This window comes from Chanos chanos, chromosome 5 (assembly GCF_902362185.1).
Source record: "Chanos chanos chromosome 5, fChaCha1.1, whole genome shotgun sequence".
NCBI lineage: Eukaryota > Metazoa > Chordata > Actinopteri > Gonorynchiformes > Chanidae > Chanos > Chanos chanos.
In genome coordinates, this window is record NC_044499.1 from 41,980,882 (window position 1) to 41,999,130 (window position 18,249).

An 18,249-nucleotide genomic window follows, 5' to 3' on the forward strand; every position below is an offset into this window, starting at 1 on the left:
AGCATAGTTGGGCTTGTCAATTGAATGTATAATGTGCTTATACATGAAGAACTATACACAAAATGCGTCACTGATACCTTTGTAAAACTGGGTTCTTTGCCAGGCAGTGTGTTTTAACGTGAAACTGGATAATTTTTGGATGCTGGATGCAGAGGGGGATTATGGATGATTTTCAAGGATACCTTAATTACTTAAATAAACATGACTGATGCTGACTTTTCTATTGCAATTTTTCTTGCACTTAGATTTAAGCAAGCCTGTAAGAGCAAAATGCCAAGGGAATCTGAATGCTTCTTAAACTGTGTTAAAGCAGAGAATGAAATATGCTCTCTGTGATGTAATGCTCTATTTGGTTGTAAAATCAGTTGAAATGGACTGAAATATTGAGACAAATTTCCCCTGCTGAATTTGACTGTTTGAACTGAGGACTTGGTTCCTTGCAGCATTGTTTGTGATTACCTTCGAGAATCGAGATTTGTTATAAGAGACAAATGAAAAATCTTTTGTCAGAGCTAAAAAAGTTGAGAGATTAGTTCATTAACACTCAAAACAAGCTAAGCTATGAGAGATCAGACTATTAGCACTCCCAACAAGCTGTTGTTTTAGTATATTTTTCTTTTTGTTTCATAACGTTTAATGTTTCACTATACAAAAAGGAATTACAGAATGAAAGTGGAATCAAACAAGGAAACGTCCAATGAGAAAGCCTCCACGTGTACATTCTTCATTGTTTACCAAGGGATAATTGGCTCGCTGTAATGGCTCCCATGTGACTACATGACCATGCTCTAGTGAAAAGAACTGAGGGGAAGCTTTCTGCAGATGTAGGTATCCAGTCATTTAGCTATGGTAATAAGAACAGAAGAAAGTCGCTGAATTAATATGAGTCTATAGTCTTTTTCAAAACTGAAAATGAGCAAATACTTCTCTCATGACGGCAGAGAGACAACCGTGACCGAAAGTGATGTTCCTTTCCGGATTGCAGAGGTCTAAGGAGACACTAAACGATTATTGCAGAGGAGCGTTTACAGAGACAATGCCTGAAGATGAGAGGAAGTTGAGAGCGCAGGCCGAAACCTTTTTCTCATGCTCTGGACTGCAGAGAAAGTCGTAGCAACATTTCTGAGAGATGTGCCATATCTTGCTGCAGGGCTTGATGTTTAATGTACTCCAGTGTGCGAACCTGACCAGTAACGCAAAGGAAAAGTGAGAGAGAGAGAGAGAGAGAGAATATGAGGATAAACAAACAGGACTGAAAGAGAGAGGCTTTGGAGCGTCCGGATATTGTACTTAAGAGTTAAACACTCAGGATATAGCAACACTTAGTCATTTATGTGCTTAGCCTTGCTAACGGATCACACATTGGCACCTCTTATTTAACGTGTTACGTTAGCCATAAACACAAAAAAAATACGCTACGAACCGAGGTGCGTGTTTCACAGTAACCGTGCTTGTGGCTGAGGTTCCACAGATTGACGGCCAGCTGGTTGAGTTTGTTGTTACGCAAGTCTCCATGTGCCAGCAGACATCCAAAAAGAGAGAAGGCCAGGCTGCTTTGTCGACGCAAACCCTATAACCCCACAGACATGTACAAAAATACAGAAAGTGAGAGGGGAAAAAAACTGCAGAATTTTTGTGCTTTATCTCCAGACAAAAATTTCACTTAGAACCGAACTGTTTGTACAGAACAGCCATTAATCTTTTTCGCTGCTCCCAGTTGTTTGTGTGTGTGTGTGTGTGTGTACGTACAGGAATTTTGGAGTCTTGTGAGGAATGCAAAGCTCCTACCTCATCTCGCCCCAGGCTCTTCAGATGGTCCAGCACTTGCCCAATCAGCGTCTCACATAACTTGTTAATCTCGGCAACAAACTTTGGATCTCCTCCATAAAGTGTCTCATTTGAATCCACTAAAGCAGACACAGTGTAGATTGCTCGTTCAAGTGGGGGGGAAAAAATGAAATGCAGATAGAAATCAGGTAATTGAAAGCATGTCACATGTGTAGAATTTACCTTTGGGAACAGTGTAAAGGTAACTCTCCTGACTCAGTGCTGCAAGTAATGGCAAAGCACTTATGTAGACACGGATTTTAGCATCACTGTTGTCCTCCCATGTGTAGTCCTGCACCATGTTCAAAAGGCCCCGTACCAGGTACAACACTCCCTGCTCTGGGTGGTCCTGAAAGAGTCAAACACATACTAGACAAATGCATACAGGACATGGGTGTTTTCCTCAGAGTCAGTTGCTGCCTTCACATAAAAAAGACAGGGAAATAAAACATTGTCTATGGCAAAGTGAAAACACCTAGACAAGCCTGTCAAAAGAAGACATGCCATGTACCAGTCAATGTTCCAAACACGTCTCTGACTGGCAGAGCTAGTAGGACCACGAGACAACATTTCATCTTACCGGCACCACAAGCAATGTGGAGAGGAAGTTGTTGATGAAGTCAAGTAGGAAACTTTCGGAGGAGCGCAATTTGCCCTCAATACTTATAGTGCGTGGCACCTCGGGTAAAATACTGACTGCTGTCTTCAAAAACGCATCCGCTGGAAAAATGCCAGACATCAAAACTAAGTGAAACTCAGGCCTTTTCCACCACTTCACAAAGTCAAAAAGGAAAAGAAAGAGAGCAGCTGATTGGACCGTTTGTTGATCTTACCCTGGGAAAGGCACTGATTGGCTAGCGCAACCTGTCCTGAGAGCAGGTACAGGTTGAGGCGGCTGAAAATACTGGTGAGGGAAGGAATGGTGATGAAGCTGTATGCAGCACAAGCCTGGTGTGGAAAACAAGGGTCATACAGGGGTCAGGACATGCTCTGTATGAAAATACCCGGGCCAGTTTCCTTCACAGACAGTTCAAATCTATTTGTAATTGATGGACTAACCCTAACAAAGGCGGCTGTCTTGCGTGAATGGTTTCCTTTCATTACTCGCCTGGTCTCCATCGCCAGCTGGTTGACAGTCTGTGGGCACAGATAACCTTTACACATGCCATCAATAGCTCTTTTTTTGTGGACTTGCTACTGTTTATCACAATCTGTTGTGTTATAAGGTGGTGTTATGATGAGGGAGGGAGTGCAGTACATTCATAACTAGACTGTTAGAAAGCCCTATATAGGATTTGTTAAACATGTCATGGAATTAAAGCCTTTTACCATTCAATTGACTTACAGAGAGTCTGGCACTTGTAGTACTTAGCATTACCTGAACAAATCATCACTCTGACAGTAATTCTGTGGGTAAGAAACTCCATAAAGAGATCCTAAGAGAGCATAAACACACTTGGATACACCCCCACACACACATCCCCTCCCAACAACGTATAGGGGTAACACTGCCGACATATCTTGAACACACACAAACATGCACACACAGAGATAAGAAACAGCAGGCAGAAGGTATATAAGTACTGACATGGATGAGCTGGATAATGACAGGCTCCAAGTTACAGAAAGTCGCTCTGGCCTCCACACAAAAACTTAGCTGTTGCTCAAAGTCGCGTCCGAATGACACCTTTGGAGATAAAAGGATAAATAAATAACCAGAACAGGCCGGTTCCTCTTGTATCTATGGGTAGTGTTACTTTTAACCTGCTATTCAAGGGTTAAGACTGACTTCTGTTGAGGGCGGCAAAAACCTGTGTTAGTGTAACATATGCCATGTGGCCCATGTGGTGTGTTAAGCACAAATGGTTGGGCCTTATGTGACTCACCATGCGAATGAAGCCGTTGATCAGTAGTGCTAATGATCTCCTCTCATCATCTAGAGTTAAAGCACTGTGGGACACATACAAAGTGGTTGAACATCGCATGCACATGCTCATAGACACACACACACACACACACACACACACACACACACAAACAGACAATTAAAAAGCATGAAACTTACTTGACGGAGTCATGCATAGTCTTACAGATGTACAGCAAGGCATTGAGGATCACAGGGTCCCTTGTTGGCTCTTGCTGATGCCTAATGTGGGAAATATTTTAACATGTATCTAGCTGCATATTCAATGTATCCAAATGTTTGACTATACAATGTCTAGAGGAGAGTGGGAAATTAGAGAGAGAGGAAGCAATAACTTTAAAACCATCGCGAGTGCTATATTAGGAAATGTATAGAGATTTTGATGTTGAACAGAAAGTTTTAGTGAAACCCACGCACTGTAAGAAAAGAACATCCTGCTAAATGTTGGCACTTAGTGTAACTTGTGTATGTGACAGGAAAAGAGAACCGTGCTGTTCAAGACCACTTGATACATATGGTAAAACAACCTGCCCTTGGTTATACGACCGACTTCCAAGAGTCGCTTTCTAAAGGTATAAAAGGGCAAGTCACTCTCCTCTGTGTATGACTCTTCTTTACTCTGTAAGTTGTACTCACTCATGCCGGCATGTAATAAAAATTGGAAAGATTGATCACGCCTGGAGTCTGTATTTTTAGAAACTAAGCACATTCCAAAAGGAGACTACACTAATGATAAGGTTACAGAGACAAAGTGAAGGCCCAGGAATACTATTACTAATCCAAAAAAGCCAGAGCAAAGACAAACACATACATACATCCAGCTATTCGAAATCAGATGAATGAACCCACAATAATATATTTCTCTTATATATTTGTGTCAACAAGTAAATTTATCAGGATAATAAAAATGAACAATGCCCTTTTCAGCCCTATGCTCTGATCTTAATACACTATCAGTGAGGATTTTATGCCTTTTCAAGATTCAGTTAAAGAGACAGACATTCGCCTCCACATAGCTGGAAGCAATGGGACTAATTAGTCTAATAGGGATAGAAGTAATTAACAGTAAAGGAGTCTTGCAGTAATGAGCTGATATGGGATGAAAGCTACAAACGTACTTGATGAAGACCTCCATGATGGACTTGCACACCTCCACTCTTACACTGTCTTTCTGGAACATGTCCAAGAACGGCAGGAATCGCTCCTGAATTCAAACATAAATAAACACAGAGATCAGAGGTGCTTTGACGTACTGGTAATATGTGCAAAAACAAACAAACAAAAAAACCAAACCAAAATAACGTATAATGCTGCTGAATTGTCATCTTGATTAATCACTCATCAGTGTTGTGCTTGGGGAATGCCGGGACATTGTAATCTAGATATTCTGATGTTTAAATGTGTTCTGGGTTAAAAATCACATACTTAGTGCTGTTACTCTTACCATTGAGAAGAGCACAGAGAAGTCATGGAAGTAGGCCAGGATTTTCTTTATCACTGACTGTAACTGAAATGCACGTATTGAGAAATGCTGTCACATCATCATCATCATCATCATCATAAATAACAGCATTCTGATCCTCTGGTCCAAACACTGTTTGACCCTAACCTCAAAGGAAATAAGTACCTGTGGATAAGCGTCCTCAAAGGCACGATCTGGGGTCATGTGTTTGATGATGTCAGCAAGAACAGTATTGACCTCCCGTTTCTGTGAGATAAAAGCGTTGTTACGCGTGAATGTTCCTCATACGCACGCACAGAACGTAAACAGAGAGAGAGAGAGCACTCACTGTGAAATGACGACAAGTGAATTCCACCCAAATCTCAGCGCAGTTAATGTAATCCTAAAGAAAAAAAAAAGTAGTGTGAAATTCACAACAGGTGTTACAAGCCCTGAATAACAGACAGCAGAGTAGCATGTGCAATGGGAAGATAATCAAAGTGCTTTGGGAAATCTCTGAGTGTGTACCTGGGGACTGCGCACTTTGGTGATGACCTTCCATGCCTCATTAAGAATAGGCAGCTTCTCATTCTCTGGAGGATCGGCACAGGCCAGACTACGGCCCAGTGATCCAAACAACAGGTGCTGAGGGTGATTTTACATATAAGAAAGAGAGGGGAATTTACATATAAGACATAAGAATTTCGATATCAACATGGGCTTGAGGACCAATGTTACAGAGGTCTTTCTGATTGTGAAACATTATGTTTGTGTTTATGAAAGGAAAAAAGTGGAACACAAAATTATCCATGTAAACAAGTAAACTGCAGATAACCCCTGCTTGCGCATCTGTGTGTGTGTGTGTGTGTGTGTGTGTGTGTGTGCATGCATCTGTGTCAGGTTACCTTTGGGAATCCTGCTTCATCACAGTCTTTGATCATGCCAATGAAATCAGTGGCCCTTGCAGCAACGAACTCTGCTCGGAAAGCCCACATCACTGAGTTCAGCAGCAGTGCACTGTGGAGAAAAAAGTTAAATAAATGCATATTTGTTTCCTTATATAACACACCTCATGCCAGCACTATTTCATCTCTAAAAAAAGAAAAACAGGAAATGTAAGCCAAGAGAATAGGTACTGATATAGCTCTGTAGGTAGTATGATTTTACTTTCCATTGATGTCATGCTTGTATGACATGAGTAGATGTAGGTCTAAGATCAAGTTGATATAGTAGAAGAATGTCCCCTGCAGAGATCAAAGACTTACTTATTGCCCAGCTTTTTGCATCTCTCCATCATTTCTGTCAGCAAGGCCTACAAGGGAAACAAACATAAGGAGAAGAAAAGGATATATTGTGTCAAAAGCATAAAGTAATGCCACTCTGTGTGTAATATTTTATTAATGACTGCCACATGTTCTATGAAAGAGTTCATATGTATTTTATATGACCAGTGTAAAGAACTTCATTCACACCACGTCACTTTCAAGAGACTTTTGAGAACTGTCTGCACATATGACGTAAATAAAACATGTGGTAAACCACGAAGACAAATTTTAAAAACATTCATGTTGTTTTCACCTCAGGTGCTCTGTAAGACACACACTGTAAGATCCAGTGGATAGCAGGGGAGTAGAGTGTCAGGTAGACAGGAATCTCCACTCTCTGCAGAACCAGCTGGTTCTGGACGCTGTCGCTGTGGATTTGACGGAATGAGGCTAGCAGGTCAAAAAAGTTCTTATTCAGACTGTCTTTCAGGTGAGGGGCTACTTCCATTCCCACCTACACAGAGAGAGAGAATGACATGGGAATAAATTTAGCTTGAAAACAATTAAATTTATATCTACAAAAACTCAAAAAAATCTCTTCCGCTCACCCTGCAGAGATAGGCACGAGCATAGACAGCCACCAGTGGGTCCCCTATCCCCCGAATCATGGCTGTAAGGCGAGGTAAAGTCTCCTGAATCCCACTGTGTAAGTCAAAGAGGGAAAACACAGAGAGGTAATCTGAGCAATGCCAACCCAAATCTATAAGTGCCAGAGAAATGGCTAAAAGAAAATGTTAATCAAGAGATGCACTTACGTCTTGGATAAGAAGCGATTGCATTTAAGAATGGCAGCTTCAACATATCTAAATGACCGGTCAAGGACTTGGCTGTTCAAACAGTTTAAGATAGGAGAAGGTACGAGTGTGTTAATTTCTCGTAAAATATGGATACAGTCGGGGGATGAGTTCTCTGATGGAGGCAATTTTGAAGAACCAGTTGAGGCAGGTCTCCTTCGCCGTGTCATTGACATCTTCCACAGAGAAGGAGTCTGAAGGTCAGAAAAGTCAGAGAACAAAATAAAGAGGGCGAAAATAAAAGAAGTGGAAATGAAGAAAGTGCATCCAGTCTGTTAATGCAGTAAGGGACCAAATTCTTTTATATACTGAGGTCAGGGTTCCTGTTCACAAGCTCTCCACAAGCCAAGGAAGACTAACTGAAAGATGGTCTTACCTGTTAGAGGACGTGGGTCAGAACACATGGACCATATTCTCTCATAAACCAGCCGTCCTGTGGTGATAAAATCAGTACGGATTGAACAAGAAGCTAACTAGTTTATTTTAATTTAGTTCATTGGTTGAATTCAGAACACATGCAATATCTGCAGAACTCACCAAAAGTGTCTAGAATATCCGTTATGAGTACAAACTTGCTGGGGTAAAACCGAATCACAGATGTATCTGAGAGGAGTTTGGAGCACTGCAATATAAATTCAAACACAAGTAAATAAAAAAAGTTACAAGTATATGTAAATGACCACATTTTATGTAGTCTGTCTTATGTTCTGAACTATGACAGACATATATATGGAGTTGACTGGCTCTGACCTGGATGACTATTTTGAGGGCTTTGACCTTCTGATCTGAGGCCCAGGCTTCCTTTAGCGACTGATTCAACTCTTCAATACGATTCACATAGTCCTGCTGTGACAAGTTCAGCATCTCCCTTTGAGATCCCTACAACACAAACCAAGCTGCATGATACAAACACAGACACAACCACAAACAGACAAACAAATACATATTTCTATCATCCCCTTGAAAACAATCAGTGTGAGGTTCAATACCCTTATGTGAATGTATAACTTACCTCTTCCAGGTCATCGAGTTCCTCGAGGCGAGTCCGCACCTTTTCTGAGACTGCAGAGCTTGGGCTGGTGGCCTTGCCTTGTAAAACAATAAATAAGCTACTTGAAGACAATTTAATGTGACTTCACAACAGTAATCTGGCTTTGGTTAGAATCCATATAAAATAACCGTAACAGTTTCAATCAAACAATGGCAAATGAGGAGCAATGCCACCCTCCCAATGATAATGAAATTAAATGAATGAATAACCAGATAATCAGCTGGGGACATGACAAATGGGTGGGATCACATGAGGGCGAGAAAGGACAGAATTACAGTGTGGACTGACACAAGATCAATCTAAGAGAACTTACTTTTTTCTGAGCCCATGAAGAGGTTCTGTTTGAAAACATAAAGAAAAGGTATCAGTTGCTCCAAATAGAGCAGAAAAAAAACGGATTCTAAGAGTATTCAAACCACTTCCTCTCAAAGACTATCACCAGCTGAGTCACTTACAATAGACAGTTTCTCAGTTGTGGTGAACCTTGCGAGGATCTCTCCACGTTTGGTTGACCAAGGCTCAAAGTCTGTCCCGACCTCCTCTTCTTTCTCTCTTCGTTTTCTACCCAGCTCCTGCCAATGGGAAAACCAATTGAAGCTTAAGGTTTGGAGCTATAATCTACAGCAAATATTGTGTAACCTGGATGTCCGCTCTATAAACTAATTCTCTGGTTTCCACAGCACTGTATCTTTATAATGCTTACACAAGCACATAATAATACACTGAACTGTGCATTCCAGTTGATAGGCTTAATTCACACAATGGTGAATAATGCACCTGTTAGCTATTTCATAGAATTCTGCAGTTAACAGCTTTTTGTACCACAAATTCAGTATTAAGTAATGTAACATTACGCAACTATACGTTCATACAACATATGTACGAGGTTTGTAATAAGTGATAACTTGTACCCCTGCTGAGGCACTGTGGGACAGAGTTGGGGCCTCGCTGGCGGATGCAGCAGCAAAGAGCGAGAGTGGATCCGTGCCATCAAGTATGGAGGTGAGAGGGTCAAGGGCCACAGAGCTAGAGGAAGATGAGGAAGAAGAGGTGCTGCCTTTACGACCACTCTTCCGGGATTTGGAATCTGTTACCTGTGCAATGTGCGACAGAATGATATAGGTGGATGAGGACAACCCTCTTCAGGACTAATTCTTAAACACGATGAGCGCTAGCGTTCATTGTGCTACTACATGTCCATTGACCATTGCACGTCTTACAAACTTAATATGTTTGGATGGACTTACAGTGATGGGTTTCAGCGGATGATAGTCCCCAAATTCCACGGGTACGGTCTCTGAACGACAGTACTGCACCTCTGCTTCATATTTGCGTACCCGGGAGTGCCTTACCAAAAATAGGTAATATTGAGACGAAACTGTGCAACACACTAAACTTCACTTGGGGCTTGGCCTCAAGAACGACACTATATGCATATCAACAGTTGTTTTATTTACCAAGACTCAGAAAAGCTACCTCTTTGGGCTACAGAACATTTTAACGCAAAGCAGTCTCATGACAATAAAAAGGAAAAAAATGCTCAAAATACATTATTTAAGTCGGAACTCAATGCACAGATGAAGAGGTCACATAAATGTCCATCATTTATCATTCAGTTTACAGTATCTTCGCGGCAAAGGGGAGTTTGGGGAAAGAAAATAATTCTTACCACTGAACAGAAGCCATTTTCAATCATATGATTTTTCACTTCCGAACTTCATTTCCCCAAATGCATTGCGCGTTTAAGCAGGAGGATGCAGTGACTGGAAGCTGTCCACGCAGCATGGATATCTAATAAATTTACCTTAATTATTCCGTTGCATCATGGACAATTTTATGTTAATATTTAGCTATTAAAATGACTTGAACCGCGGTTTGATCAACAACACGGTCACTTGGTGTAGACAAGTAAGTAGCTCACTATGCCTGATTTACCGTTATTAGCTAGTACTGTAACATTAGCAAGCTGCAGTACCTTAAGTTTTAGATAACGTTGACCAGCATTGATGTGGCCATATAGCGAACATACAGCATTCAGCATCTAATCTACGACTTCAGCATTAATGTCAGCAGTTTTTCTAGTGCTCTACATGTTCACGTTGAAAGTAACGTTATGCTAGCAAAAAGACTAATTATTGTCAGACGTTCGCGAACTGGTCAGCGACTGAAGCAGCTTGCAATGAATATGATTAATGATCAAAAAGAGTAAACCTGCGGTGCGTGTCAATACCTAGACCGCAAAAGCTCTGATACAGCGTGTTAGAGCCATATTAAGGGTGGAATGTATGATTTGTCAGAAGAGTTTTCGATAACGGATCCCAATCACTCGTCTGTCAGGGAATGTTTTATACTTAGAGAGCCCATTGAAGGGATGGTTGTGTGGATTACAGTTATATTAGTTATAAAAGCATATGAAGGTGATGAAGAGCCAATTTACATGTTCAGAGAAACAGGAGGTTACGTTCCCTGATGGTTAATAAAAAGAGAACTTTACTGTTCTAAAAAGGATTGGATTGTCATTTCGTGACGCTAGGATTACAAGGATTACTTGCAAAGCAGAATGGCTGTCCTTAGTTGCTTGGCAGACTAGCCTGCAAATTTGTTGCAGGTGCTGTTTGTGTACTTCATAATAACCTGTATGTCAGAGATGGAGAGCGGCTGTATGGCATGTTAAGCACCTGAGAGGTTGTAAACGGCAGTCAGAGACTGGTATTATGTCTTTATACTGTGAAACTGCACTCTAATTAAAAGAATTGTTTCCTCCCACAATGGGATTAATACTTACACAGGCAAATGGCTGTATAACATGATATTGATTTTATGCAAATCATTACCAAAACTCCAATATGAAAACTCTCTGTGTTTCTTCAGGACTTGCCATTGTTAATGAAGCAAACTTGTTGACAGGTGGTGTATGTTGTTCAGTCCTGGCCTCTGATGTTACAGTGGAAAATGTATCCTTTTATCAGAAGTGAAAGTGACATGGAAATGTGATACACTAGCCAGGAGTAGAGCACAGTGGGATTGTGTCACTCATAGGTATGAGCCAGGTCATGGCTGGTTTGCATTGTCCACTGGGTCAGACAGGTGGCATGTGGAGAAAATATAGTTCTACTCTTCACTGACCAACTGCTTTTGTGGAACCATTGAAGCTGATAGACATGTCAAACACCGAGCTGGCACACAGATGGACAACAATCATGAACAAAAACAAATAAAACAAACCATAAAACAGTATTGGTAATTTTGCATTAATAAGCTTTGCTGTGGAGTTGTGCTGCTTTTGTCTGAGCCAGTCTGGTGTGTTTGTGCTGTCTACCCACCTTTCCAGATGTATTTTGCCTGTACACACTGCTGCAGCTGGTATACAGTTCTTTCTATCCATTCTTTTGGACCATGACAGGAAACTGTTTCAAGCGGTCATTTGACAGACACATGGTTTATGAAAGTTCTTTTTTTTTTCTTTTTTTTTAAACTGCTGAAGTTGTATCCAGCTGACCGTTTGATGTCAGGTATTTTCAGGAACTTCTGTGTAATTAAGGAAATAGCTAACAAGAGGACTGACTGCATTACAGTGTTCTCATGAAAGGTAAGACAGGCTTAGCCTGTTTTAAAGAAAGCCCATTATGTGTGCAACAGGAGTTCTGAGGTTTTCATGCCAAGAAAGCTAAAAAGTTCTCGGACTTAGGATAAATCAAATGTCTTTATTAGCTGTCTCTAATAAGTCAGAAAGATAAAAAAGAAAAAGAAATAATAAAGAAATATGTTTCAAAATGTGTAATCAGAAGTGCAGTGTTGGTCGCCCTTAAAATTGACTCACCTTTTTTTAGTGTGTAGTGACTATAAAAAAAATATGGTAAAGATCAGTAATTTATGTATGATTGAATATCTGTTCCACCGGAGTATCACATGGGTCACATTGTCCCGCCGCATAACTGGCACAATGGAAGGGGTCACAGACTTGATTAAAATAGACTGGTCCTGTTGTCAGTCTTTAAAAATGAACGAGCAGCTCTCTTGAGAACTCAAGGAAGGGTCTCCCTTATCTTTGAAACTAATACTCGCTTTCATGAAATGATGCTTGTATCAAATGACCACTTATTCCACATTCAGTGCTGAGTTACAGTGCTTCTGTATCTCAATGCCACTTCTAAGTAAGACTTTACCTCAGAAACTGCTTTACCAATGAACTGATTAAATATTTAGAGGTTTGGGCTTTTTTTGGTACAGCCATTAGATGAAAGTTGTCTGTCTTCTGCCTTGGCTTTAATGAGCATTCCTTTATTTTTAATTACTCCACCGCGTTTGTTTACTGTTGAAGGCACACGGCCCAGCTTGTTCCTGAGCAGCATACATGTTTTTACAATGATGGTGTCAGTGTCTTAGTCGGTATGTGGGAGGTGAGAATTGTCGGAATCGGGACAGTCTGGCTCTTGCTACAGAAGAGTGAAGGATTCATTTTTGGTTGTCTTTGAATCTTTGGTGTTCTATTCAGGTGAGAAAATTGCTATTGATCAGTGTATGGACAGTGAGTCTTACAGAGATTCATTCAACTTATTATTATTATTATTTTTTCTTAACATTTTCAGAGGATGCATTAGCTAAAATGGATAGGTTAAAGCAATGTTTACATACTCACATTTTTCCACATGATGTTTAGTTTCCTGTGAGACCTGACAGACAAATAATTAATGCAAAACTTGCCCATGGTTGGCTGCCTGAGCTTCTGATCCTGTACATTTTTGAGAAAGAATAGATTGAAGTACTCCAGGCAGATCACTTCAGTTTGGCGATACCAGCCAACGTTGCTTGAGTAAAGATTACGTACTCTTTCTAAATAATTATCATGCAGGCATTGACTTTTTGGTTAGAAAACTGTTCAGTTTCCATTAGGCTCAACTGCTTTTTGGTCTTATATTTTGCAACAGCTAGTTAAAGATGGATGGATGGTATGGCCTTTCTTTTGCTAAGTCTGAATGTTTAGTATATGATCATCAATTTTTTATAACCCGCAAATGTTTTTAAATAGTTAGAATAATATCTCACAATGGATAGAGAAGAGTAAACCTTGTGAAATCTCTTGCATTACAGATGTATTTTGAAAATGGACCATTACCGTTGTATCCTGTCCTTAGCTGTAATTACCTAAAATGGTGACTGAACATGTATTACCAATGCAACATCTATCAACATCTATCAGGATCTCATTATGGCTATATGTGTATTCCAGGAGAGGGAATGCGTAGCTGGAGGTGGCAAATCTTTAGAAACATGCGTCTCTTTTTGCGCTGGTTCCGGCTGTGTCCTAGAAGAGGAAACAGAAAGTCGCGTGGGAGAATTCAAGAACTCTGGAGTTACGGGAAACTTTTCCTCAAATCCCTGTACTACAACAGCCTGACAAATTCCGACACTGTCCTAGACTGCATCTTTGAACCGGTCTACTGGGTGGTAGACAACGTAACACGCTGGTTCGGGGTGGTAAGTGGCTGGTCATGTTTTTTTGCCGTTTTTGTTTTGTTTAGTACATAATGAGATTTTATGTGGTCAGCATTTTGAAATGAGATGTCTCAGTATTCAAATTTAAGCCCTTGCTCCTTTCTCCATCAAACTCAGTCAATGAAAACTACAGCAGCCAAGAACCGCTATCTATTTATGTAGGGTTTTTTTTTTTTGTTTTTTTTTTGGTGAAATGTATATGTAGTTATGTATTATTCGAGTTTTATTTATTTATTTATTTATTTATTTTCCCATTTTCTAACCAGCTCTCGTCCACTTGCTCTCTCTCCTCAAGGTTTTTGTTTGTCTGGTGATTGCTTTAACCAGCTCCATCGTCCTCATTGTCTACCTCTGCGTGCTCCCCTTGATCTTCAGCACCTACCCCATACACTGGATTCTGTGGCACCTGTGCTATGGCCACTGGAACCTGATCATGTTGGCTTTCCATTATTACAAGGCCACTACCACTTCCCCCGGTTTCCCTCCACAGGTGGCTTCATTCTCCTCTGTAGTCTGGCACCATTCTGTTTCAAATTCCTCACTTTTTTTTTTTTTTACTGACCTGCAGGAAATAAAATATGATATAACACTAGTAGTCGCTTTATTCACTTTTTTTTTTTTTTCCTGTTTTGTTTAGGAAAAGTGTGATACACCATCAGTATCAATTTGTAAGAAATGTATCGTTCCTAAACCACCTAGAACACACCACTGCAGCATCTGCAACAAGTAAGTCTTCAACAAGTAAAGACAGCGCAAGCTGAACAACAGTCTTCAACATGTATACACTGAGATAAAAAATACACGCGTAATATCTGTAATTAATTTGTTAATCAGTTATTTGTAACCCGTAAATACTTTTTAAATACATCAAAGAATATTTTTCAGTGCATAAAGAAGTATAAATCATGCGAAATCTCTTTTGTATTACAGATGTATTTTGAAAATGGACCACCACTGTCGTATCCTGTCCTTAGTGTTTCTTGCCTAACATGGTGACTGAACATGTACTGTCAGTGAATAATTTGCTGTCCTGCTGCACTTTGCCATTTAGTACTTAACTTTCTTGTCAGCTTGGCTAAATAATTGTGTGGGCCATTTCAACCACCGGTACTTCTTTTCATTTTGCCTCTACATGACTATGGGCTGCATCTACTGCAGTATCAGCGCCAAGGACATGTTCTTTGATGCTTACAATGCTATCGAGGTAAGAGAATCCAACTTTTGAATGCATCAGTCCTTAATAATGTGCCTTTCAATAGTGCAGACTTGCCTCTGCAAACCTGGAAAAGAAGGACTTAAGTTATGAACAACCTTCCAATTCTTCATGTAGGTGGCAGCATCTGCCCTGTAAAGCTTTCTGCAATCCCTCTCAAATTTATTAGCTTAAAAACTAAGCAAGCGTGTCAACTCTTACAGAGAACAGTTCTTCCCTTGTAAGGAGCTTTTCCTGTAGTTAGCTGTGCTCATCCTTATCTGTTATCTGTTTAAATAGTTTTGCTGTTTAAAATGCTGATTACACAGATATGACTTACTTAATGAATAATAAAAGATAGCTGAAAGAAAGAAAGCCCTATAGCATCAATATTTCTTAAATGTCTTGTTTAATTCCTCATTCACATTTAAGATGTGTTAGGAACCCATTTCTCCAAGTAGCTTATGGCAGTGTTTCAGTCAAGGTTGAATATGTGAAGAGCTGAAGACCATTATTAAGATTTTTTAAAGCTGGGCCCCTGTGTGTACTATTTTCTTTGTAGTCCTATAGGAATATGGATATGCATATGGAAGGGGATCCAGTGACAGGGGCTGGGCCACTCTTTAGCCTTCTGCCCCTGGGATACAGACCTAGGCAGGTAGTAGAGAGAGAGGCTGCACATACTCCCTGGGCAGATTGTATTGGAGACAGAGAATACAGATAAAAGATCAGAACTCTGTCATGTACCAAGGCATACTGTAAAAAATACAGGAGTAAGAGACGTTCATGCATTTGTATCTGCGTGGCGATGCTAAAATGGTATTTTAACGTACCTTTGACAAACCTTTACTTAATCCTGTAACATGAAAAGGCTCAGCCTTTTGCCTCACAAACAGTATCTCTGTGCTGTCTTCAGTCATTGCCCACTGAGTCACTGACTCAGAGAGTTATTGCAGCGCATACGGAAATGTTAGTGTGTGATTAGACGAGCCTGTGTGTAGCTACAGACAAGTGGTTTGTGCATTTTATAACTGCGTTGTGTATAGTTAGGCAGTAGTGGATGTAAACTTACCTGATAGTTACGGGAACTAAATCCTCTTATGTTTTCATGGATAGCGTTCTCTCTTTTACTTTACTGATTGTAATAATGATATTATTGTGTTGTTGAGGTTGTTCATCCCATAAACGCTTAATGTTGCAAAAGCAGTACAGCGAGTACATTATGACTGCATATTTACCATGCAGAATTTTGGTTTCATGGTCTTTTAACCTTTATGTACCCTTGTGTACCAACAAGAGCTACTACCAAACACCTCCACCTCCATACACCTTTCAGGAGAGGCTGTTTCATAAGAGCATCCTCTACTTGTGGGTACTTACAAGGTGAGTTTTTTCAAGACTTAAGTGTTGGAGAGTAGATGTCTTTTGATATGGCTCTAATTTATATTTGTCTAAAGTATTATGTATGTAAAATTTGTATGTAATTGGTATGATACAATGCATCACCATTTTTTAGTAAAAATGCAGTAATTGGAGGTAAAAAGCATCCACTGTGTTATTTTTTCTTCCTTGTAGCTCGGTGGCGCTAGCTCTGGGAGGCTTGACACTATGGCATGCTGTGCTTATTACCAGAGGAGAGACTAGTGTGGAGAGACATATCAACCGTAAAGAGACCAAAAGACTCAAGGAGAAAGGGAAGGTCAGGACCAATGAAAACTGTTATTTCTATATTTCAGCTAAGTCAATGGCATGACGTTTTTTTTTTTTTGGGCTAGAATCCATTACCTTAAAAAAAAAACCTTTTCTAAAAAAGAAAACATCCTAATAATTCCCCATTTATTCCCTCTTTTGTTGACATAACATTAATTCGTTGAGTTTTAGTCATGACTTAAATATGTGTTTCTTTTATATTTTTGTTTGTTTGTTTTCAAAAATCTTTTTTTGTCATTGAGTCAGGTTTTCCGGAATCCATTCCACTATGGGAGAATAAACAACTGGAAAATTCTGTTCGGTGTGGAGAAGAGAAGGTAAGACTTTTTTCACTCTGGTAGCTCAGGTGAGTAAACCAGTATGCTCACAATCTTTTGTTTGAGCTATTGTCACCAATGCTTAATTGAGCATTAACAACTGGCACGTTGGAATGTTCTTGTAATCATGTTGTGTTGTTCAGCAAGAAGGTTGATGCTGTGTACAATTATTAAATTGTACTCTAAATTAACTCTCTGTGTCTCTCAACAGTCACTGGCTAACACGTGTACTTCTGCCGTCGAGTCATGCTCCCTATGGAGATGGACTGGTGTGGGATTGTCCCCCACACAGAGCCGATCTGATGGCTATATGAATACTTACTCTGCTGCTTCAGACTGACATCACAGCATCACCTTTCAGCAGGGGCTCCCGGACTTAGGTCTGTAAGCGGAGCTCAGTTTGCAGAGGGGACCATTTTTGCACTTCTCTCCCCACTACATCTTACATCTGGACTATTAAGTCCTGTCTGTCCGTAACTTGTCCGTTACTAGTTAGTTAGTGTGTGTGTGTGTGTGTTAGATGCAGATGTCTGTGAGGTGATGTTAAGTCTGTTATTGATTTTTGCTGAGTTCAAAGTAGTTGTGGTATTTACATGGTGCCAAAGAACATCTTCAAGATGACATGGTTTTGGACTCATACCGGCATGGTCGTACGTAGATCTCAGCCTGTCACGGCTCAGTTTAAGTAGTCGTGTGGTTTATGGACACTTCTGTGTGGCAGTGATTTTAGAAATCTGGAATTTTTGAATTTCACAGAATTGAAATACATTTTATCATCTACGCTTTATGTTGTATTTGAAAGTGGGACAAGATATTGAAGAGGTTAGTGTTTTGGAATACACTGCACAATTGAACAAAATTCTGATCAATATTACAATGTTAGCTTGCGTATTTGCTATTTGATATAAACCATTAATATGTGCTGTAAGATCAGTGACAACATACCAGTGATAGTTTTTACTGATATCGCTAAATGTGAATACACTCAGGTTTTCATAGCACATACAAAATGTTACAAACATTATGTGCCTTTTAAAATGTTTAGTAGGCATTGGAAAATCACTGTTCATTCATATACACGCTTAAAATGAATTTTGAATCCATTGTAAATATAGATTCAAATGATGGAACCTGCTCTTGTAAAATGTCAACAGCTCAGACAAAAGAAGCCC

The 18,249-nt window shown here is 40.0% G+C and overlaps 2 protein-coding genes across 2 annotated transcripts; one reads left to right on the plus strand and one right to left on the minus strand.

Moving 5' to 3' along the window:
- Positions 1-616: 616 nt before the first annotated feature.
- vps35l (VPS35 endosomal protein sorting factor like) lies at positions 617-10,048 on the minus strand. Its single transcript, XM_030773645.1, has 30 exons — positions 10,032-10,048; positions 9,610-9,709; positions 9,274-9,456; positions 8,818-8,934; positions 8,676-8,700; positions 8,324-8,400; positions 8,062-8,190; positions 7,849-7,933; positions 7,688-7,744; positions 7,409-7,505; positions 7,273-7,320; positions 7,066-7,159; positions 6,771-6,971; positions 6,458-6,504; positions 6,098-6,209; positions 5,721-5,837; positions 5,542-5,595; positions 5,379-5,459; positions 5,196-5,258; positions 4,870-4,955; positions 3,893-3,973; positions 3,714-3,777; positions 3,416-3,514; positions 2,887-2,964; positions 2,661-2,775; positions 2,408-2,547; positions 2,011-2,176; positions 1,789-1,907; positions 1,424-1,570; positions 617-1,183 (listed from the first exon to the last, which is right to left on the minus strand). The coding sequence occupies exons 1-30, from the start codon at positions 10,046-10,048 to the stop codon at positions 1,085-1,087; spliced, it is 2,898 nt and encodes a 965-aa protein (XP_030629505.1). The 3' UTR covers positions 617-1,084.
- A 138-nt stretch (positions 10,049-10,186) lies between these two features.
- zdhhc16b (zDHHC palmitoyltransferase 16b) lies at positions 10,187-17,904 on the plus strand. The gene is made up of 11 exons (XM_030775291.1): positions 10,187-10,270; positions 13,593-13,840; positions 14,154-14,348; positions 14,496-14,584; positions 14,789-14,817; positions 14,929-15,062; positions 15,613-15,708; positions 16,348-16,433; positions 16,626-16,749; positions 17,007-17,077; positions 17,289-17,904. The coding sequence occupies exons 2-11, from the start codon at positions 13,601-13,603 to the stop codon at positions 17,389-17,391; spliced, it is 1,167 nt and encodes a 388-aa protein (XP_030631151.1). The 5' UTR covers positions 10,187-10,270; positions 13,593-13,600; the 3' UTR covers positions 17,392-17,904.
- The last annotated feature ends 345 nt before the right edge of the window (positions 17,905-18,249 follow it).